The sequence below is a fragment of the Prunus dulcis genome, chromosome 1 (assembly GCF_902201215.1).
Source record: "Prunus dulcis chromosome 1, ALMONDv2, whole genome shotgun sequence".
Classification (NCBI taxonomy): Eukaryota; Viridiplantae; Streptophyta; class Magnoliopsida; order Rosales; family Rosaceae; genus Prunus; species Prunus dulcis.
The window spans coordinates 399593-421279 of record NC_047650.1 but is presented as its reverse complement, the minus strand read 5'-3'; the positions used below and the strand labels follow the sequence as shown (position 1 = coordinate 421279).

The following is a 21687-nucleotide window of genomic DNA, read 5'->3' as shown; positions in this document are numbered from 1 at the left end:
TTTCTTAGAAAATTGTGAAATTTTGAATTAGAAGTTGGGTGAACTTAGAACATGGGGTGAATAAAGAGAAGTGCGGGGTTTAAATAGAAAACTTCAAAAAAGGTCTACTCATGCGACAATTTGTTGGAAAGGTCTGTCTAGCAAAAATTTGTCAAGAAGAACAAAATTCGCGAGGAAAGGTCTATCTTGTCGAAGTTTGTCGAGAAAGAATAAGATTCGCTAGGACAAGTCCACCTAGCAATAGGCCTCATCATTTGGCCCGCAGGCTTATGGGCCAATGGGGGCCCCGTCAGCCCGGCACGTTATGGGCTTTGAGATGGCCCGGCCCACCTTTAGTGAGGCTAGACTTGAGCTTGGGTGTCTGAAGCTCGGCCCGACCCATAGGCCCGGCCCGATTAAGCCCACAAAAGCCCGGCCCGTTAGGCCCGCATACATGTATAATTATGTATAAATAAGAGTTTAGGTTTAGGATTATATCACTTAAATCACATATATAATTTGTTTCATTTCATTTACTTTTCTTTACTCATCCCTAGTTTATAATTGGATGATTAGCACATTAATTTGTGTCCATTATTAATTCAATAATTATATATATAAGATAAACAACATATCACATCACCAAATATAATCATATCACGAAACATAATTGTACCACCAAATATAATCGAACTTTTCTTGAACACATCACCAAATATTTGCATATTTATTCATACATCCTTAAAAAAAAATATTTTTTTGATACTTATTATTTTTTAAAACATATTACGGTCTAATTATGTAATAACCTCAAAAATAATACTTGGTTTTATTATTTTTGTGAAAAATGTTATTAAGTTGTGTGACTTTATTGGGTGTTTTATGAATATATTGGAATTAAGTGAGTTTAATCTCAAATTTGGACTAAAATGCCCTTATGATTAAGTTTATGATTTTTTTTTTAATGAAGTAGGCCCGTTTAAGCCCGGCCCGATGGGCTTTCTCAAGCCCGACCCATGGATCGGGCTTGGATTTTGAATTTTCTGAAAAAATCCGATCCGGCCCAGCCCGATATTTTCTCTCTTCTCTTTAAAGCCCAACCCGACCCAGCCCAAGCCCATTAAATTTGAGCTGGGCTAACTCGGCCCGGCCCATTGACGAGCCTTACCTGGCGAATGTTTGTTGGAAAAGAACATAATTCGTCGGGACAGGTCTATCCCGTCGAAAATTAGTCGGGAAAGAACAAGATTCATTGGGAGGAATGTCTATCTCGGTAAAACTCTTTTTTTTTTTTTTTTTTCCTTCTTTATGTATAAAGATATCTTAGTGCTAATGGATAATGGTCTTGACTTGCAAATTAAAGGTCTCAAGTTCAAAATTCCATGACATCTTAATTGTGTGTATATGAGAAACCCCTCTCCCGTGTTCTCAAAAAAGATATCTTCGTCAATTCATATATAATCTTGTTTATTGTTATTTCTCTTTCAATTTGAAAAGATACATTCAAATCCTCTCACTTTTCTCATATCCATAAAAATTAGATTTTTATTTTAGGCCAAACGACGTCGCTCGTGGCTTCTCTCTTGAGAATTTTCGGTTTTTGGGTAAAAATAAAATAATCCAAGGAAATTTCAGTTCGCCCCTCCGTCCTCTTCCCAACTCCAACAGCCACAGATCAGACCCTCTCTCTCTCTGTCCTCCCATGGATTTGCTTGCACGCAGTATCTGCTTCTACCTACTTACCATTTCTTCGTTTCTCTTCTCGCAAGCTAGGGTTTGCTCTCTCTCGCTCTATCTATCTATCTATATATTTTTGTAGCGATGACAAGTCGTCGATCTGATTATTGTGTTGTTCGATTTTGATCCAGGCCGAAGGTACCGCTTCCGTCTTCTTCATCGATAGCTCCACCCATCGATTTCTTCGCAGCCCGTCCTCAAACGATGTCGTCAAGGTAATTCCAGCAATTGCTTCTGCATCTCAATTACCTATCTATATTCGTCAATTTAATTCTGCCTATGAAAATCAGTAGAATTGAACTAAAATGGTCAGAAATGTGTCGATCTATTTATGATTTTACCTCTAAAAGGGACTCTTGGGTTCTTCTTTGTACCGAATTTTAAGCATACCCACATGTAGTTTAACGTATTCTTTTGTACATAATGGGGTACTTAGATGTTGTTCGTCATTTGTTTGCTAATATTACATGCTTTTACCTTCACAGCCTGACTCAATGTTGCTCCCAGAAGTCAGTGCAGCAGTGTCGGTCTTGCTTGGATTTGCACCACCTGTCACGCTCTCAGCTGCTGGTTCAGCTAAGGTGTTTGATAATAAGTGATGTGAAGTTATTTTATCCAGTTACTTCGCTTCTCGTTACTCAAATGTCTAATTCATGATATATCCTTGTTTCTTTTTGGTAGTTGAATGAGGTTCTCATGCCTAATCCATTCAATAGACCTCGTGCTGTTTTTGTGCTGGAAGTCAGAGGAATTGATGGTATATACACTTGGTTCCAAAATGCAAGCTAACCTGTGGATCTTTTATTTTGTCATTATTGTTTTATGTTGTGCACTGACTATCAACATGAATGTATTATACATGCAGATCCTAGTCTTATAGTCAAAGATAACGCCATGTTCAGCAGCGCCTATAGTGCCAAGATTGATTTTGGCTCAAACAAAGCTGACATTGAGCTTCCAGGTATATTACTTTTTCTAAATGTATAAGTGGCTAAACTAGTGCATGAACATTACTATTCATCATCTAGAAATACATGAGTTTTATTCATTGTGTGTGTTGTTGCAGATCAAGGTGAAGTCTCTGTGTTTTCTTTGGATGAACAATTGGCAGATTATACTGTCAAAGAGATTGGCGATTTTGTGAGTCAGGCTTCAAGTTATTCTATATCATATTTTGTTTTCCATGTTGTTTATCTTTTCCATATTCTTGGTTATTTTCCCTGTATACATGAAAAGGAATTTGAGTTCTCAGTTTAAACTTAATTTGAATTATTTTTTTTCTCTTAGGCATCTTGGATGGGTGGTTCATATGTTGTTGATACATTGGAACCACTAAATGGAGAATTGAGCATCCCTTTGGCCAATGGTGACAACTTGAAGCTTCATATCTCAAAGGTTCTCTTAGATTGAGTGTTACATGGTCTTTTGTTTGATTATATATTTTGCATATATGTTGTAAATTTGGCCACTTAAATCGCAAGGTTTGCATTGCATATCTTTGCAGGAGGCAGACAGGATATTCACAACTAGCCTTTTGTCTCTCATCCGCAACTTTAGAAGTGCAATGGAGATGCATCAAGATTTGTCTCACAGTATCCACAGCCCAGCCGAGTTATTAACAGGCTGTTTTGATCGAATCAAGGTGTTGTTTCCTTCCTTTTTATTCTTGGTAACTTCAAATTTTAGAATGGATGCTAGAAAATGTTCGATAGAAATGAAGCTTTATATAATGTATATTTTAGTTAGTAATGTAACAGTTATGATAAGGAAGACAGAGGTGTAGGTGTTCTGCATGGATTGTGTCAAAGTAATAACTAACTAGAGTATTCTTTGTGTGTGGATATGTTTATGTTTACGGTGGGAGGGGGAGGAAGATCTAAGTCCCTCCAGGCCCAGTTCAGGGTGATACTTTCAAATGGATCATAAAAAATAGTAGACTACTTTCAGATATACCCTCTGACAAAGACTCCATGTATTTATCTGATCAGAGAGATGGCATTCCAAGAAACCACTAAGTTTGGTATGATGACAAGCCACAGTTTCTCAGTTATTTAAAAAAAAAGTGAGAACGTACTCTTACCCGAATAGTTAAAAAAGCAACGTGTATTCTTTTTAATTATTCCGGATGAGGGGGAAGTGGAGGGTAGGTAGGGTGTGGAGCTCACTTTTGGGCATCATGCTTTCACATCCTCTGGATTTTGGGATATACTATTGTCTCTTATTTTTGTCGATTGGAAGGCTGCATTGTTAAGTTGATTTCAGTTAGCTTAGATGTTTTTTGATCTAATTTAAGATACTCTGAAACCCAGCCCACATCAGGAGCTGACATGCCTGAGTCGACTCTGCCAACTCTGCCATCGAGTTTTCCTTACTCAGCCGACTCTGCCATCGAGTTTTCCTTACTCAGCCTCACATATTTAATATGTTGTTTGTAGCAGCTTGTTGGTTAGAGGTCTTTCCTTTTTTAGTGGACAGCTTGTTTGTTTTGGTTGTATTGAGTATTGATATTTATGTCATATTTAATAAAATCCTTTTGTTCCTCCTTAAAAAGAAAAGAGTACATCAAAACCCGATGCGTATGTTACATATATGCAGTACATATGCAGATATAAACACGCACACCCACACCCACACCCACAGAGTCAAATAATGTGTTTGCACTTTCTTTTCTGCATGCGTCGTTGTTTATTCTTACTACGCAACTGTAGTGAATTCCATAGCTTAATAATATTTGTTTTATAACACTATGCTAGGTTCTGCAAGAGCAGTATGGAACTGAAGGTGCTGCTCATGGAGTGGAGCTGCTACTTGCTACACTGTCCAAGATATTTGACTCACTCGATGATGCATACAAAGGTGATCTTGGTTTTAACTTTTTGGTAATTATTATCTGATCGCAGTCCGTAGCTTTGCAATATTCCTATGCCTAGGGGAAGAAAATACCTGACGTTACATGACAATCTGCACATAGCTAATTCTTGTTCTTTTAAAGCAACTCCTGTTCCTTGAAAGATTGTAGCCAATTTTATGTATATATCTGCCATATCTTTGATATTGTTAAATCATTTTTATTTTTCGTTGTTTAATAGTTTGGTTGAATATATCACTGTCTTTAAAGTTGACATTAATTTGGCAGGTCAAATTGTTGGAGCTATCCTTTTCAATGGAGTTGCACCTGTGGAGTCAGGGAAGATGTTGAATGTGATGTTTACTTGTCAGCCATCTCCTCGTTGGTTGGCTGAAAAAGTCCCAAAAGATACAAAGATTGTGCAAGTGCTTTTGGTTAGACGTACGCTTGCTTGGATCACTGGAATCATTCTCATCATTTCAACTCTATTGGGGGTAAGGTTCACTTGTCATTAAAGACCCACAGTGAAACATGAAAAGGAGAAGAAAAAAAAACCCAGTGGCCATGAACCAAATTTTATATGCTGTTTGGACTTTGGTCAAGAGAATTGCAAGTTTAAGGATGAAATAATCAAACTAATTATAGTTGAAACATCTGCTCTGGCTTGACAGACTAAGGAATTTATTAATAAATTAAAAAGGCTTTCTTGAATCATTTTTGTTAGGATGTCCAGTAGGTTATGAATCACCTGTAGATTGTCAGATACATGTTTTTGAGTGATTGTACAAATGAGGTTATTTTATGTTTTGGCTATGGAGGTTGTCCTGTGATACAGTTAGACAGTGGTTAAAAAGGATATTTCACATGTTTTGTTGTCCTTGTTTCGATGTAGGTATGCTTCCTTCTGAATATGCCAGTCACCAGGGATACCCTACTGTACTCTAATGTCAAGCTGGACTAAGCATGAAATGGAGCTACTTATTCAATGTTCCGAGTGCCGGGAAGAGGCCCAGGTTGCCACTAAACCTATTATGACATGTCTTATGTAGATGCCTTGTTGTATGTATCCATGATTAACATTGTTGTTGGGATACTGTTATCTGATGATACTGAACAGGTTTCTCTAGCTAATCAGATGCTCTCTATCACACTGATGGCATGAATTGAGAATTGGCTTTATGGAAACGTTAGTTATTAGTCAGAAAGGTTATTATTCATTTTTTATTATAAAAAATGTAAATCATGGTTTGGGCACCAGGGGTATGAACGGGAAATTTCTTGTTTGTTGAATGAGGTTTATTCTCAGCATTAGGGTGACTTGAGGAGATTCTCTATGATATATGTATTTGGTGTATTTAAATCTAGAGTTTTACATTATATGTATTGTATCTCCCGAGATTTGAATAAAAAAACCATTCAATTTTCTTTCATATTCAGTTTCTTTTCATGGAGGCATGTGTACGTGCTCTTCCGATTTTTCAAAGTTGTGAAATACGGGCATATTTTGCTTATCAACCTGGAATCATCATGCTTTGTTCTTCTTTTTCCTTATTTTGCTTATATTCCACCAAGATGGTTAGATGCCTTGCCTTCAATCTTGGTGAAGCCAGTAGCCCTCCAGTGTTTTGGAACTCGCCTCCCAAACCTCGTCAGTCCCTCGACACCTCTCTCTCTCTCTCTCTCTCTCTCTCTCTCTCTCTCTCGGACTTTTCGTTTAGTTTTTAGAAATTTTCATCAGTTATTTAAATATTGGCTATTCAAAATCTTGTTTTTTTTATTACAACAACTGAGATACTGAATAGGTCGACTAAAAAAAGTATTATCATTTCGTAGTTGTAACATTATCGCGTTCAAAAAAACACGTAGTAATCACGTTCGCAGTCACAGTATGACGGCAGGGCAATCACGTTCGCAGTCACAGTGTGACGGCAGGGCAATCACCGATGTCAAGAGTCCATTCACTCATGGCCAATAGCAAGAGAAAATTGCTCCTATGATTTTTGGATAGGAAATAATGGACGTGTTGAGAAATATCCATTTTTACTCAATTTCTTCAGCTTAGATCTCATTTATTAACATTGTTAATTTACTCTAGGGTGTAGAATCACTTAGACATCATGATTCTAATCTTGGATTGATCAATAGCTTTTATTCTTTATTTGAAATCTGGTTATTCGAACCCTGTAACACATTGGTTGTGTGAGAAAATCTCATTCCCCAACCAATATAATTGTCTAAAAAAAATATTTAAAAAACTTAAAATCGAAACTTAAGGTCATCATATACCATAAATAATCAACCATGCCAATAAATGAGATCAAAAGTCAAAAATTCAGGAAAGAACAAACGTCATGTGTAGATCTTGGATAAATTATTTTTTTCTTTTACTCATTTATGCACGTTATTTGTTGGAGTAGTATTATAAAAGTGAGCAGTTATAAATAATTTGTGTGTAATTTAAGGCCAAATTTTGACTAGTGGAGATGCTCTCCTTGAGATTGAGAGAGCGGGGCAGGGAAAGCGACCGTTGTAATGGCGGTTGTGCAAACGGTGACAGTTGAGTGAGGCTTGTGTTAACCAAACCCCAAACCCAAGCGTGTGGTTTCAAAGTAGAAAACTTCACCCTTCATATCCACTCAACACATATCTTCTTCATCTTCTTTCTTTCTTTAATTTCTCTCTTGCAAGTTACAGCTAAGTTTTCTTTTTCTTAGATGTCTTCTTGCTCTCTCACTCTCTTTCTTCACCCTCCTCCTCCTCCTCCTCTTCTTTCAATTCCATTTGCCCCCAAAAAACCCCACCAATGTTACTCTCTCTCTCCACTTTCCCGCACTTTCAAATCCTTCAAATCTCTCCACATCATCTGCTTCTCTTCAAATTCTTCCTCTTCCCAAAACGACCGCGAGGAGTCCCGCTGGCTCCGCGAAGAGCAGCGATGGCTCCGCGAGGAGCAGCGCTGGCTCCGAGAAGAACAGCGCTGGGCCCGTGACCGCGACTCGCTCCTGCGAGAAATCGCCGAGCTCAAGCTCAAAATTCAGGCCCTAGAGCATCTTCAGGAAGGAGGAGGGGCTTCGGTGTCGGAGTCCGAAACCATCGCCAACATCGCCGGCTTGTTGCAGATTTTGACGGAGAAAAATCGGATAGCTGAGACATGGTCGAGTTCCAGAGCCATAGAATTGGACCATATTCAGGAGGAGATTCAGGAGGTGTCTGCCGTTCCGGAAGTGAAGGAGAAGAAGAAGAGCAGAAATGCTTTGAGGAAGGGGTCGGAAGGTGAAGAGGTCCGAGCTATGCAGGTCTGCTTGATTTTGAAAGGCGAGTTTTGATTTTTCGGAGTCCATCATTCATTTCTTGTGTTTTGTTTATGATTTAGTGTTGTCTTTGAATTATAAAATGGTACTTTTAAATTTGGCAAACTGAAAAGTGAGCAGCATACGGTTAATTACAACTTACTAGGGGGTATTAACTTTCTTTTTAGTATAAAAAATTGTTAACTTTTGTTTATTTTCTTTTTATGTAACTGGGTTTGTGTGGTTCTTTCCTTTTCTAGTGTTCGCTTCGTTTTTGGATGTAATATTTGTGATTTCGACTTGTTCTAATATAATGTTCCTGTTATTTGACAGGAAGCATTGCAAAAACTAGGATTTTACTCGGGTGAGGAAGACATGGAGTTTTCCAGCTTCTCAAGCGGGACCGAACGTGCTGTCAAGACTTGGCAAGTAAGTTTCAATTATCATTAGATGTTACTATGTATAATGCATGAAGAGTAAAATTTCAGAATCATCAAGTTGAACAAAAATTTCACAACCCGAAATATATATGTTAGTCAACTTGTAATATCTTGTTTGACAGGCCTCCTTAGACGCCCCTCAAGATGGCATAGTGACTGCAGAACTTGAACAATTATATACGGTGGCACAAATTGAGGGTCTGGATAACAAAGGGAGTACTCTGACTGCTACACAAAAGGTATAGCCTTCTGACGACATACCATTAGCCTTTATTAAGTGGAAGCCGTTGATGTTTTAAGTTTCAGTACCAATATATCATTCCTCACTTGGAACTAAACATAATGGTTTGGTAAGTCATCACTTGCATTCCTCAAGAGGAGCCAAAAACTCATTTGATGGTTCAATTTGAAGTGAACTAAGCCTTCATTTTCTTCAACCAGATTGTAACGAATTGTAGCAAACAGTACTAAGTACCAACCAAGAAGCTCTGTTACTTAATTGAGAAACGGACCTGAAGCTTCGACTCTATTTTCAGTAACTCAGACATGAGGTTTCTTGGTTCCAGTTCATGAGACAATCACTTAACATGCAAATAAATACGATATGACAGTGACGTAATGTGCTGTGGTAACTGGTAACACACCGTAACTTATTTTGGATACTAATAAATGAAGCTGATTATATTGGTAAACTGATTTTCTTCTCCTAGTTGGGCTTGAGCTAGCAACCTGATCATGTTCGTATAATCTATAGTGAACCACTACATAGGAGCTGAAACATCGTAATTCTTCTAATGGTTACGTGGGTTCTGTTGTTTAGGAAGATACAAATGGAGCTGCAGTTACTTCTGTAACAGAAATTTCGGAAGTCCAGCAAACACTTGTGAAAGAAGGTGTTACAGAAGTAGAGGTATCTGAGCATCGTGTTTTTCTTCTAGGAGAGAACCGCTGGGAAGATTCTTCTAGACTTAGCAGGAACCAAAAAAAAGGAGGTGAAAGCAAGGCAATGAATACCACCACAAGGTGTCTTACTTGTCGAGGGGAGGGTCGCTTATTGTGCACAGGTACCTCCTGTCTCCCGTCTTAGTCACTATATTCAAGTTTATAAACCATTGCCTTGCTACGCTAAACTTTTGCAGAAGTACTCTAAATCCACCCATACTATGTATTTGTATATTTATTTTGTTTGATCTGATTTTTAAATATAATGTTGAACACCAATGGCTTTGATGATGATATGCATTAGTTTTATTTTTGTACTTTTGCATATTTTGTTTCAACTATCCTCAGTCCCCTTGGTAGCTTATCTGTATTTCTTTGTTGCAGAATGTGATGGAACAGGCGAGCCAAACATTGAAGAACAGGTTAGAGGTTTCAAACAGAGATATTAATATTCTCATTTTCGAGCATTATCCATCCAGGATGAAGTTTTAATTATTTTGTTAAATGACAACAGTTCTTGGATTGGGTGGAAGAGGGAGCAAAATGTCCATATTGTGAAGGTCATGGGTTTACAATTTGCGACGTATGCGAAGGGGCAACAGTAGCTTAGGTATGAAAATATCTTCCCATAAAGACGTGCAGTTTTATGCTTTAGTACATGTGTTTAATGGTATTTTGCATTTATAAACAAATGCAGAAAATCATATGTATATCTACTGTTTATTATACAAGTCAAGGGGTCTAGCTCAGTGAAAAAGGGCGATGACTTGCAAATCAGAGGTCTCATGTTCGAACCACGACATCATAGTTGTGTATGTGTGTGAGAAATTCCCCCTCCCCTGTAGTACTATAAAAAAAAACAAGTTGACGTTGTACTTGGAAATTAAAGAGAAAAATAAAAAGGGAAGTTGCCAATCGGCAAGTTTAATACTTGATCAATAATTCAAGGGAGGTGATGGAGGCGGAGAGATGAGAGATGGGAGGTGATGGAGGTGGAGAGATGAGAGATAAGCTATGTTGCACCGATACTCCTATCTGGGTATGCTGGTATTCGATATTCTGATATGCCGATATGGATACCATAAGCCTCTTATACGTATTCGATACGGATATAGAAGTGTCGTTGACTTTTCTGAAAGTTTGACCTTCCGATACGTTTCCAATACTTCAAGGATACTTTTTCAATACTTGAAGGGGTAATTTTGAAAATATATTTGGTCGTTTTCAAATTTATAAAATCCTATGGAGCTAGATTTGGGAAGTGGCTTCTCAATGTTTTAGTTTGTTTTTGTGTTGCCTTTTTTTATGATTTGAACAATCCTATGGAGACTTATATTTTGTGTTTTGTTTATGGAGACTTGTATTTTGTGTTTAGTTTTATGTTTTGTACTTATGATGGGTGATTATAACATGATGGATGCAATATTAATCTTTTCTATTCATATTATTTTAATCACCATATTGACGCCGTACTCTTATCCTAATTTTTGAAGTTTTGCCATATCTGCGAATCATATCGTGTCGGCATACCCATACCTGTACTTGTGCAACATAGGAGATAAGTGAGGATAGGGTTTGTCCCGAAAAAGGTGAAGACAGGATTAGTGAAACGTCCTGTTTCACTTATGGGCTGGTATTTTAACAAAGTTCTCTTATGGGCTTGGGCCCATATACTAAAACATAACCTAATTGTGTTTTTATTTCAACCCTCTGCTTTATATCATCAAAGCATATATCATGACTCACATATATACATTTTCTTATTAATTTTGGTATAAATTTATAATTTATAATACGAAATAATTTTTAAAAAAGAGAAACGACCAGGCGGCGGGCTCCTAGGCCTTGATTACTCATCTAGGAGCTAGGCCCCTGCCGCCTGCTTACCGCCTAGCATTTTTTCAAACATTGAGTACTAGATATTGAGTACTAGATGCTTAACCTTAAGCCCAACAGCTAAAGCCTTCACTTTGAACATAAGCAGAAAACTTAATTGTATTTTATTAAAAAGGGAGGAAGTAAATTACTCGTGCAAGTGTCTAAATTGACAGGTATCAGCAGAGTATATAAAGCACGGCAACACTGTCATGGATCAACTGATACAGTTATGTAGAGATCAATATTGTATCTCCATCAATCATTTAGAACTTATACTGCCCTACAAGCTCTTATTGTGACAGAATTCAACCAATTTAAATTTCCCAAAATATATATGTTTCCTCCTCTGGTGAATGTGAAACAACTACGTAAGCTTTAGGAGGACAGGACAAACTCCTCCAGACCTTGTATACAAATCTTTTCGTCCTATTGCTTGCATCCTTATAGATTTGTCTTTGGTTTGCTACCTGCAGCAATACGCCTCGTCACTGAACGCATTGTCACAAATTCCTCTGCTGCAGAAGGGTGTATTCCCACCTGCACAAGGAACAAAAAATAACTTTCAGTATAAGTGAAGCCACAAGGTAAAAAAGCATTTAGAAAACAAAACAATTTACAGGGGAATATACTCGGAATAAAATCACCATTTACTTTCCCTTCCAACATCCATAACAAAAGTTAAAGGATGGTTACCACCTCTCCCCTCCCCCCCTATTGCACCCAACTCATCCTCTCCCTCTCAACCCATGTTTCTTTCTGTCCTTAAAGAGAAAATGTGTTTATCTTCTGCTTCTGTGCAAGTAGTTAGTGAATAAGCATTCTTTTTTGTGTATTAATTCAACAGACTGTTTTCCTTAAGCCAAAAACAAGACATTAAAGAGGCAAACACTTGAACTACTTAATAGCCATAACGAAAAGTCCAAGTATGATCAATGGTCCTAACAAAATACACAAAGTAGGTGATTTGAAAGTAAAACTCAGAAATGAATCTTTGCCCAGCACTAATACCCAACTTACCGTACTGTCAAACTGTGCCTTGGTTGCCCCACACTTCAGTGCAATAGCAATGCCCTGTGTAAGACACCCAAAATAATGTAATTCTCTGAACAACAATAAGATGGTAAAATGAAAAGAAGATGAAGAGTACTGTAAACAGCATTTAGAAGCAGTATAAGCTCAAATTACACAAAATCTCTGCAACATGGTGAAAATTAACCTTTGTCTATTAGAAAATGATAACTCATGATTATAAAGGCTTCTATGAGTGCATGTTCTTTAGCTTTTTCAACCTAATCTGCTCAAAATATCGACAACTAGTGAGAAAGAAAAAGTGAGAGCGGGTCACACCTTGACCCAATGTCCTAGAGGCCCTGAACTTCCGCCTAGGGCTTCCATTGATCAGAACTGAAAAATTGGCCGATTTTATGTATCCTTTAAGCAGCTTCCTCCACCCTACCCCCAAACCCTCTTTTTCTGTGACATTATCTAAGAAGATCCACTACACATGATATTACACCTTTCAAAATCGACCTTGAACACTTCCAAAGTTTCCATAATGTGAGTCATCAATTTAGTTCCATGATAGTTTGTACAACTTTGAATATCCCCTTCATTCATGTAGTACAATACTTTATCTCCTATCATCAAGCATACACGCCCTCATCTTCTAAACACTTCAAAAACCTCAATAAGAATATTGTTTGGTCCTAAACCCCTTCCTGTGCCTAATACTTTGTCAGATCACAAACTAAAGATGACAATTATCCAAAAGATTTTACTCAAGTATCACACGCAAGATTAAGCTTTCTATTTTTCTTCTTTAATACTCATAATATACCATCACTTAGGTAGTAAAACATAGGATCATGGGCAACAATATTGCAAGGTTCCTCTCAGGAATTACTAAAAAAATAGAGCTGAAAATACTTGATTCTTGAAGGACTCTGCGATAACTATACATATCTAGGGATACAGACAAATTAAAACTAGAGAGAAGTCCTGTTGTACTCGAGAGCAAATTTGTACAGAAAAGAAGGAATTAGTTGACTTCAGTTATGCAAGCGCAGTTTTGTTGATTCGAAAAGTTCTTTTATGTATCAAATTACAGCAATTGCAAACACAACATAGCATTTGAGATTTACGGAGTTGTACAAATAACACAACATATACCTGCACAATCTCAGGTGAATCTGGCCCACACATGGATGCCCCAATAACTTTATCTGTCTCAGCATCAACAAGAAGCTTCATAATTGTCTTTTCTTGTCGTCTAGATGAAAAAGATTAAAAAAAACAAATACATTGAAGTCAGTGCTTAAAACACCAAGGGAACGGACTATAAATTTGCTCAAAGAGAATAAATAGAACTTCAAGCTTATAATTGTACGCTCATGATTTTGCTCATAAATTGAAGTCAAATTTTTTGCCTATAGTTCAATTGATAATTGAGCTCTCATGTTGATGACCTTATTTATGGAAAGCATGAAAGAATCCAAATTCAAACTTAATCATGGGGCATCACAGTACAAACCAATAAAGCAACAATTGTAATTTTCAGTCAGCCTCTGTACGGACATATGCAGTAATGCAAAGAGTAAGACCTCATAATGCCGTACGTACCCAGATACAGTGTTCTTCATTGGAGTGAAGGTCGATGTGAATACCAATATATCACCTTTGGCTTGTTCTATTGCCTGTTCTTCACTAAGGCCCACAACAGAAAGAGGTGGAATGCTGCAAACATCAAACAGAAGTTCATTAGGAAAAAAAATTTATCCAAATGCAAGAAATCAGAAATGTTCGAGTATCATAAGATTGCCCTGACACAAATTTAAGTAACCACACAGCTACTGAGAAGCCAAATAAATTGGGTAGACTTAAGATGTCTAACATGACCAAAGGCAAAGGCTACAAACCACTTCTTAATTGTTGTCAACATGGCAGATTTCAAGTGAAAAACCACAGTTAGTTTTTTGACCCAAGGCCTAATCCAAAAGTGCTAGCTGAAGGTGACTTTTGGACTCCTAGGCCTTGTTTATGTAACATAGATCTTCCCAGCACATTTTTGATGTGGGATTCGGGGTATCACAACCTCCCCTACTTTAGGACTTGGCATCCTCGCCAAGACGGGAATCACCTTTATCAAACAGGCAGGCCTTTCAATGTGCAATTCAATCATTTACCTGCCCACGGATCCACGTTATCCCGTAGCACAAGGGGGTTGGCGCTCTTTCCCTCATCGGCAGGGAGACGTCGTCATAACAAAGGCCCACAAATCCCACATAGGCAACCGGCCGGGTTGGGGTGTGATACCATTTGTAACAACCCAAGGCCTCGTCCAAAAGTGCTAGCTGAAGGTGACTGGGTTTCCTAGGCCTTGTTAATGTGGCAAAGATCTTCCCAGTGCATTCCCGATGTGGGATTCAGGGTATCACACCAAGCACCCGGTCTGGTGTTTGCACTTCTCAAGAAAAAGTACAACACTTAACTAATTCTATAAGTAATAAGCCCAACACTTCAAAAGGATGAAACACTTTTATAAAATCACAAAATAGCAATTCAAAATATAATTCAACTACTATGATGTTCCTATATTTACAGGAAGATTTCCCCTTCTTAAATGAAGTCAATTGGTCCCCAGAAAAGCTAATGTTCTTCATTCCAATCTTTTTCACCTAAAAGATTCTGCAAGGGAGCTCTGAAGTTTAAAGCATTCACATTCAGATCCATAAGTATCTGTAATTAGATTTTCATTTGAGTTGATCATGCCATATTAAAAACAAAATTCAAACCATAATGCATCTTCAAAACCTTCAGGAAAAGAGGGCTTCTTATGTTGATCCACTGGTGGTATTAAATCTTTAAAAAAGAACAAATATCTAACTTAAAATGCCAGTCCTCATACACTCTCTATATGCGGAGGAGTTTTCTGGCAAGAATCACTTATGAGTTAATGTATTCTAGAGATCTCATGAGATCATACAATGTACTTATTGTGACCAGCTCCACACCACACAAAAAAGTCACCTTTAAAGGGGGAAAAAACATACAAACAACGGAAGGCCTTTTTTTAAGGGAGAAACTATTACCAAAACACTGCACAGGGTATATCGCGGTGATCCGGTTTGCTAGGTTGGTCACCAAAAACAGTTTTCTGTTGGGAACATAAGATAAATTAGTAACAACATAAAATCATCTATTTGTTGATAAAGCTAAGAATCCAGAGAAAAGGAAAATTAAGCAATCAATAAAAAGTTTAAGGAAAAGGTAGAAAGAAAATACATACTGCGAAGCAAGTTCCCTCCATTAAAGCCACAGGGGTAAGGTTTGCTCGGTTTGTAACATCACCGACAGCCCATATGCTAGGTATGTTGGTACGTGAATACTCATCTACCTGAAAGAGAAAAGAGCCGAGACCAATATGGTATAATTGCTTGCCACAGTAAAAATCTCTCTCTGGGAATGGCATCACTGATTTTCGGATTAGGACAAAGCATCAGACAAAGAAAACAAAAAATAAATTACTAAAGAAAAGAGAAAAGGAGAAACAAGGGAAGTTGCATTAAGATTATCAACTGTATAACTCTATATTGTTTGAAAAGACGAAACCATAAATCCCACTGGCTCCATCCACTAATTGGAGACCACCCTGAACTGGTCCTAATCCTCACATTACCATTGAACTTTGATTGTCACATTGATTGACAGCAGAACAAATGAGGAGGTATTAGGGTTTTACAAAAATTAGGGGACCCAAAATGCGTAAGCACAATTATTTGCCTTCTCATAGAGAAAAAGGGAAAATTAATTCCAAATAAACATTGAAGACTCAGATTTGTGAATACGGAAAACTAGTGATATACAAGATACTGACACCAGATTAGTGAATCAAGTTTGCAATAACTTCGAATGTCTAGAAAAAACCACTGCAGAACTAATACTAAAATCAAACACATACAAAATCAATTCAAAGTTGAAACACATGACAAAATGTCAAATGAAAATAACAAGATGCAAAAGTCAAAGCTAGTAACCTTCACAGCTCCTGTTTTATCAAGTTCCACACCTATGGCTTCCAAATTCAACCTCTTTGTATTGGGAGCTCGACCTGTCATTTGTAAATTAGACCAAGGCAATCATTTCCCTGTGAGAGACTGAGCTAAACCATAATACAAATATCATTACTAAGTTCACCCCTAGTGCTCTAAGTTACGAAAAACAAACACAAGTTTATACTACTAGTGAACAGACTATTAAATGCATTATGTCTAGATACACGGATGATTGGAGATGATAATTCCACAAAGTAGTGCAACTACCGAAACTATTATAATCATTTACCATGCAATATGGTGGAAGCCCATAATGAATCCCAAAAACCAGAGACACATTAAGAAGCATGGATAAGATGCAAGAACCAGGATTGACAGCTAAACGTTAAAGGAAAAAGGTAGCACTATAGCTGTCACGTAGGTTATGAGAACTTTGAAGAAAAGTAGCACATGAACTCAGGTGATGTCTAACAGCTAACATGAAAAGGAAAAGCAGGTTTTCACTATTGTAACACTGGGTGACTTATACAATTATTTAGATAAAAGAAAAAAACAGCTAAACAGGACAGCTCAATATCAAGCCATGACCAATCACATTGCTTTACCCAACAAAGGAGGGAACCCTAGACGCTGTTCAAACTATTGGCAACAAGGGAGTCTTATCCAAGGCTTGTATGATGCATGTGAATTGCTAAAAACATAGCGGAACCAACAGAAGAGTAAATACATAATTTAAGTGTTCAAATGGGACAGGCTGACTATCACCGAGGTGTATGATGCAATGTGAATTGCTAAAAACATAGCGGAACCAACAGAAGAGTAAATACATAGTTAAAGTGTTCAAATGGGACAGGCTGACTATGACCGAGGGTTAGCCGAGTGGTGAGGCCTGTGGTTTGCTCTCCCGGAGTTCAGTTCCTAAGGTACCTACCTAGCTATTTGCTACAGTTTCCTGCCTCCCAAGGATTGCAGGGTTCAGCAGAAGGTCCCGGTTCCGATTTCACAATTCAAATATTGAAAAAAACTGAAAATAATTTCTTTTTGGCCTAGGCACGAGCTCGTGGTTTTTAATTAATTTTTTTCTTTACTTAGTTACAATTTATAACAAGTAGCATTAACTTCCAACCCCATTATCAGAAACACAACTAAATAGGTCTGTAGTTACCAGTGGCAAACAGTACAACATCTGCTATCAGCTCTTCGCCATGATCCGTGCTAACTTTTATGCCATCCTCTGTTTTTATCAACTGAATTTGCAGGAATAATCATTAGGACTAGGACAAACAAAGATCAAACAAAAGTCAAAACATATACACTATAAAAGTAAGAGCAGCAACAAAGGTACGTCTACAATTCCTATGAGTCACAATACCTCTGTCAAATTTGTCTGTGGGTGTAGATCAATTCCCCTTCCTTCCAGATTCCGTGCAACCGCTGCCCTCATTTCATCATCAAAACCTCTGTAGTAGGATATGGACAAATCTAAATGAGTCACAAATGCTACTGTGTCCTTCACAATAATTTGTAACATGGCATAGGAAACACATTTCAGAGTGCAATATTCACTCCTCAAACATGAAATGGCAACGAACTTCTAACTATTAGAAGTAAGGTTAGTGGAGAATCAATCTAAATATACTCTCTTTCAAATCTATATATATTTTTTAAAGTCTTTAAAAATGGGTTCAAAAAATTAAAGTTGTTTTCTGGGAGAACCAAAAGGTAGTTCAGCTTCCATTCCAAAAATTGTTAAAAAGCAAAAATCATTTTTTCGATCCTTCTTTTTCATTGGATCGTTATAAGGGGCTTGTAGCTTAGAAAGACCAGGAGGGAAAAAGGAAAGTTAAATTTCTGTACACCATGCAAGCTTAACATTTTACATCACTCAACATTTCAACATAATCAACTTGCCCCTTCCTTTTCTCTCCTTTTCAATTTCTCTCTCTTTCCCCATCAGCATGCAATAACTCTTTCTTCATAACAGTGGTCCATCCACTAGGAATTACCATGATTGATGGTCCAAAATAGATTTACACTTATTGGCGTGGCGTGTACTGTTTTGAGCATCAATTTTTCTAATTTCATAGTCATTCCCAATAAATAAAAACGCCTTACTGTGCAATTAAAAAAATCTCCAAAAAACACAAAAAAGTTAAATTAAACTCAATTCCCAACAAATACCTTAGTGCCTCAAACTTGCAACAAATATTACATAATAGACAGACAAAAGCCCACATGGCAGCAACTCCACTATAAACATCATCAAGGCTAACAGTTCAAAAGGGAAAACGCAATAACATCAAAAATAACAACCTCAATGGAAGTTCCTTTCTGAAGAATAGATCCACTGAAACACCCATCCCACGCCATATTGAAGCAAACTCAACAGCAATGTACCTAATAACAAGGAAGGATAATGGGGCTAACTTATGAGCATGCAAAGCAGATAAAATCAAACAAACAACATAAACAAAGAGATTAAGACAAACCCTCCGCCAAGCACCACAACACGTTTAGGTAACTCCTCCAAACTCAATGCTTCATCAGATGATATACCCAATTCCTAGAAAAGAAATTAAAATGAATTAGAAAGAAAACAGAATATGTGTAAACAACAATAATAGCACAAACAGAATCATATTTGAATGCAGCGACCATGTTATGTATCAAACTTAGGCAGTAGTTGCAAATGAAGGACAGTTGAATGCTATAAAAATCAGCTCTATTCATCCAACTGGGGTGATAAAGGGCTTCTTTGGCTGTATTTTTAATGACAAGGGACCTCTTTGTTTTAACAGAAAATTCAAGAAGAATTATAACTTTGATGATCAACAAATCTACCTTTTGTCAAATAAAACTGCATAATATCATAAAGCACGCTCCGGCCAAAAATAAAATGTCGAATAACACAACTTCATATTTAGCATACAAGTTTAAATTCCAATGCAGAATTTTACCTGCCCAGGAATAGCAGGTCGTTGAGCCCGACTGCCAGTTGCAATCAATATGTGCTTGGCTGAATAGCTCAATTTAGTGCCATCTAGCTGTGTCACCTCAACTTCGTTGGGACCAACTATCTTCCCCTCTCCTTCAAACAATTTAACCCCAGCATTCGACAATAAACGCTTGTATATTCCATTTAATCGAATTATTTCCTCTGTCTGTGAAAGAAGATAGGTAAATATCAGTTTTGAGTTATTAAATAATTAATAAGTAATAAAGGAAATTAAAATGAAATGAGGAAAATTTATTTCTGGATTTCAAAACAACAATTAATTATATAAAGAAATCAAACCAATCAAAGATATCTACCTTCCAAATGGAGTTTCATTGTAGTAGTTCTTAAATATAATAGGAAAATAAAACCCCACAATAATATTTTTGGTGGTCTTCTTGTTGTGCCTTAGTGAATTTTCTATCAAAAAATCATCTTTGTTTCTTTAATTAAAAAAATTATAACAAATTCATCCGCAATTGAAATTTTCAAATCTTTTGTGATTTTGATAACAATTAGACGAACCAAGAAGTCCCCAATTGGTAACTTTGTAATAATTTTGCAAGGCAACACACATGATATTAAGGAGAGGGAAATTTAACACTCAAACTCTGCTAACCAACCTTCTTATGCAAAAGTTTCTTCCAGTTGAAATCAACTTTCTCATTCACTTCCCACCCATAATTCCTGGCATCCTGCAATAGCAAAACCAATAAATTCATCAGACCATTTCTTTTAATAAGAGACAAAATACTTGATCAAATATACAATATAAACATCTGTAAAAACGTAGTGAACAAGCTATCCACTGGAAATGCATATGAAAAACTTCCACAGTACAGCTGCTAGAAACCTCGCATTGTGCTAGATTATCCAGTAGATCAATTAGTTTGAGTGTCAACTAAATGGTGTGATGACTTCCTTTTTGTTAGTTTTGGCTAATTCACATGAAAATAAGTTTGTGAGCTCCTGCTAGATGCATTAATTGAGGCAAGGGCAAGTACATTCATCAGACCAATTAACATCAACTATAAACAATAAATGTCATATTCTCACCTCGATTTCACCACCAAAAGATGCTCCATACACCAAGATCTTTTTGGGAACACAACCACGAATGACACATCTGGAAAACCAAATGTCCAAAACATAAAACCATATAAGCAACATCAATTTTCAGAAGTCCTAATTTGTCACAACAACGTGACAGACCACTAACCACAGCATTGAATTTAAGAGTTTCAACGAACTTACGTTCCACCAACTCCTCCAACTACTTCTGAGCTGATAGGATGAAATGGAAGCTCACATATCCCAACCTATGAAATCAAATGAAATGAACCCATAATATGCTTCTGTCATAAAAGGGAATGGACGAACAAAGTTAATAGAAGTGTTTTCCGGTAATGTATATATTCGTACCTTAGCTCCAAAATTAGCGGAAAATCTGGAGGCACGGACACCGCCGCTTCCAGCCCCAATAACGAACAAGTCGAAGTCATAGTGGACCTCTCCTTCATTAGGCTGGCTCACCTCACCATCAATAAGCATCTTCCTCGACATGATTATAGAGTAAATCCAACTGAATCTTCAGAAACCACAATATCATCATCATCATCATCATCATCATCATCATCAAGTATCTTTTTGGAAAAGTGCACAAAGCAGAAAGCTACAATTCTATTTGGCTGCCGACCGAGAAAGTGGGTGAAGCGAAATGATAATGCAATCTTTTTTTTCTTAATCCGAAAAACTTATTTGATTTTGTTCAAATCAAAACAGACATCAATTACCAATTAAGAGTACTAGAAATTAAAAAGTAAAATTAAGAAAATCCCATCAAAGAGGGTGTCAAATGCATGAACTTTTTTTCGTAACCAAAAATAAGAATTTGAACATTTGAAAATTTGAAATACTGTATATAATTTGGTTTGGATTGTATGATTCGTACATAACCATTAATGTGTTGCAGAAGGAACGATCTTGTGGGTAATTAAATTAAAAGGAAACGTGGATCGTACCTTGAAGTTGAAGATGGCGAAGCGACTGTTGTTGTGGCTTGTAGGGTTTTAGGATATAGAACAAAAACAATGGGAAAATAAAAATGCGAGTGCGCGTAATGCGAAAATAAATGGGAGGTAGCTGCAGAAGCAAAACAGAGCGACGTAGAGAGAGAGAGAGAGAGAGAGAGAGAGAGCAGAGAGAGAGGGAAGAGAAATTTGTTATAGGCTGCTGCTTCTTCTTAGCAGAGGCTTCGTCCAGTCAAATGCGTGGCATTATTTAGTTGTCAAATTTTGGATCGATGATTTATTTGTGTGTCTCTGATTATTACTAATTAATTGTAGTTTGACACGTATCTCTTTTGAGAATACAAGGTCCATGTGGTGTGTCGTGGACCATGCACAAAAGAAAGACCAATTGGATTTTGATTTTGCATCTCCTCAAGCTTGGATTTGTATATTTTAATTTCGATGGTTCCATTGCCAATAAAAAGGAACAAGATCAAGTCAACAATGTTCTCTTTAAA

At 37.1% G+C, this 21687-nt stretch overlaps 3 protein-coding genes across 7 annotated transcripts; 2 read left to right on the top strand and 1 right to left on the bottom strand.

Annotated features, from left to right (window-relative positions):
• The first annotated feature begins 1467 nt into the window (after positions 1-1467).
• On the top strand, positions 1468-5994 carry LOC117615048. Of its 3 annotated transcripts, none has more exons than XR_004583945.1 (12): positions 1468-1753; positions 1848-1931; positions 2202-2297; positions 2398-2473; positions 2582-2677; positions 2783-2856; positions 3004-3111; positions 3221-3358; positions 4470-4572; positions 4853-5058; positions 5457-5577; positions 5682-5994. XR_004583945.1 is itself a non-coding variant. In XM_034344027.1 (11 exons), the coding sequence occupies exons 1-11, from the start codon at positions 1682-1684 to the stop codon at positions 5523-5525; spliced, it is 1122 nt and encodes a 373-aa protein (XP_034199918.1). In that variant the 5' UTR covers positions 1468-1681; the 3' UTR covers positions 5526-5994. The 3 variants fall into 3 exon arrangements, 1 of the variants encoding a protein (XP_034199918.1); XR_004583946.1 differs by having other exon boundaries at positions 1583-1747; XM_034344027.1 differs by having other exon boundaries at positions 5457-5994.
• Positions 5995-7127: 1133 nt separating this feature from the next.
• LOC117613904 (protein disulfide isomerase pTAC5, chloroplastic) lies at positions 7128-10958 on the top strand. Of its 2 annotated transcripts, none has more exons than XM_034342631.1 (7): positions 7128-7860; positions 8188-8283; positions 8417-8533; positions 9115-9358; positions 9621-9658; positions 9751-9846; positions 10730-10958. In XM_034342631.1, exons 1-6 carry the CDS (start codon positions 7279-7281, stop codon positions 9844-9846), a joined length of 1173 nt encoding a protein of 390 aa, XP_034198522.1. In that variant the 5' UTR covers positions 7128-7278; the 3' UTR covers positions 10730-10958. The 2 variants fall into 2 exon arrangements, with proteins under 2 accessions (XP_034198522.1, XP_034198446.1); XM_034342555.1 differs by lacking the exon at positions 10730-10958 and adding an exon at positions 9934-10166 and having other exon boundaries at positions 7129-7860.
• Positions 10959-11213: 255 nt separating this feature from the next.
• On the bottom strand, positions 11214-21505 carry LOC117616721 (glutathione reductase, cytosolic). Of its 2 annotated transcripts, none has more exons than XM_034346118.1 (17): positions 21182-21505; positions 20583-20742; positions 20415-20479; positions 20217-20286; positions 19784-19855; positions 19123-19326; positions 18655-18728; positions 18479-18562; positions 17538-17625; positions 17331-17412; positions 16148-16221; positions 15400-15507; positions 15203-15267; positions 13734-13847; positions 13284-13383; positions 12132-12185; positions 11214-11651 (listed from the first exon to the last, which is right to left on the bottom strand). In XM_034346118.1, exons 2-17 carry the CDS (start codon positions 20721-20723, stop codon positions 11556-11558), a joined length of 1491 nt encoding a protein of 496 aa, XP_034202009.1. In that variant the 5' UTR covers positions 20724-20742; positions 21182-21505; the 3' UTR covers positions 11214-11555. The 2 variants fall into 2 exon arrangements, with proteins under 2 accessions (XP_034202009.1, XP_034202008.1); XM_034346117.1 differs by having other exon boundaries at positions 20583-20748; positions 21182-21439.
• Positions 21506-21687: the final 182 nt, after the last annotated feature.

Excerpts from the sequence above, each read along its gene's own strand:
- LOC117616721 (XM_034346118.1), bottom strand. The coding sequence starts at position 20,723 with ATGTCGAGGAAGATGCTTATTGATGGTGAGGTGAGCCAGCCTAATGAA. Across the intron at positions 15,508-16,147 it reads ATAAAACAGGAGCTGTGAAG|GTAGATGAGTATTCACGTAC; the intron begins GTTACTAGCTTT and ends TTTCTCTTTCAG. Across the intron at positions 12,186-13,283 it reads ATTCACCTGAGATTGTGCAG|GGCATTGCTATTGCACTGAA; the intron begins GTATATGTTGTG and ends TGTCTTACACAG.
- LOC117615048 (XM_034344027.1), top strand. The coding sequence starts at position 1,682 with ATGGATTTGCTTGCACGCAGTATCTGCTTCTACCTACTTACCATTTCT. Across the intron at positions 2,678-2,782 it reads AGCTGACATTGAGCTTCCAG|ATCAAGGTGAAGTCTCTGTG; the intron begins GTATATTACTTT and ends GTGTTGTTGCAG. Across the intron at positions 3,359-4,469 it reads GCTGTTTTGATCGAATCAAG|GTTCTGCAAGAGCAGTATGG; the intron begins GTGTTGTTTCCT and ends ACACTATGCTAG.
- LOC117613904 (XM_034342631.1), top strand. The coding sequence starts at position 7,279 with ATGTCTTCTTGCTCTCTCACTCTCTTTCTTCACCCTCCTCCTCCTCCT. Across the intron at positions 9,359-9,620 it reads GGGTCGCTTATTGTGCACAG|AATGTGATGGAACAGGCGAG; the intron begins GTACCTCCTGTC and ends TCTTTGTTGCAG. Across the intron at positions 9,659-9,750 it reads AGCCAAACATTGAAGAACAG|TTCTTGGATTGGGTGGAAGA; the intron begins GTTAGAGGTTTC and ends AAATGACAACAG.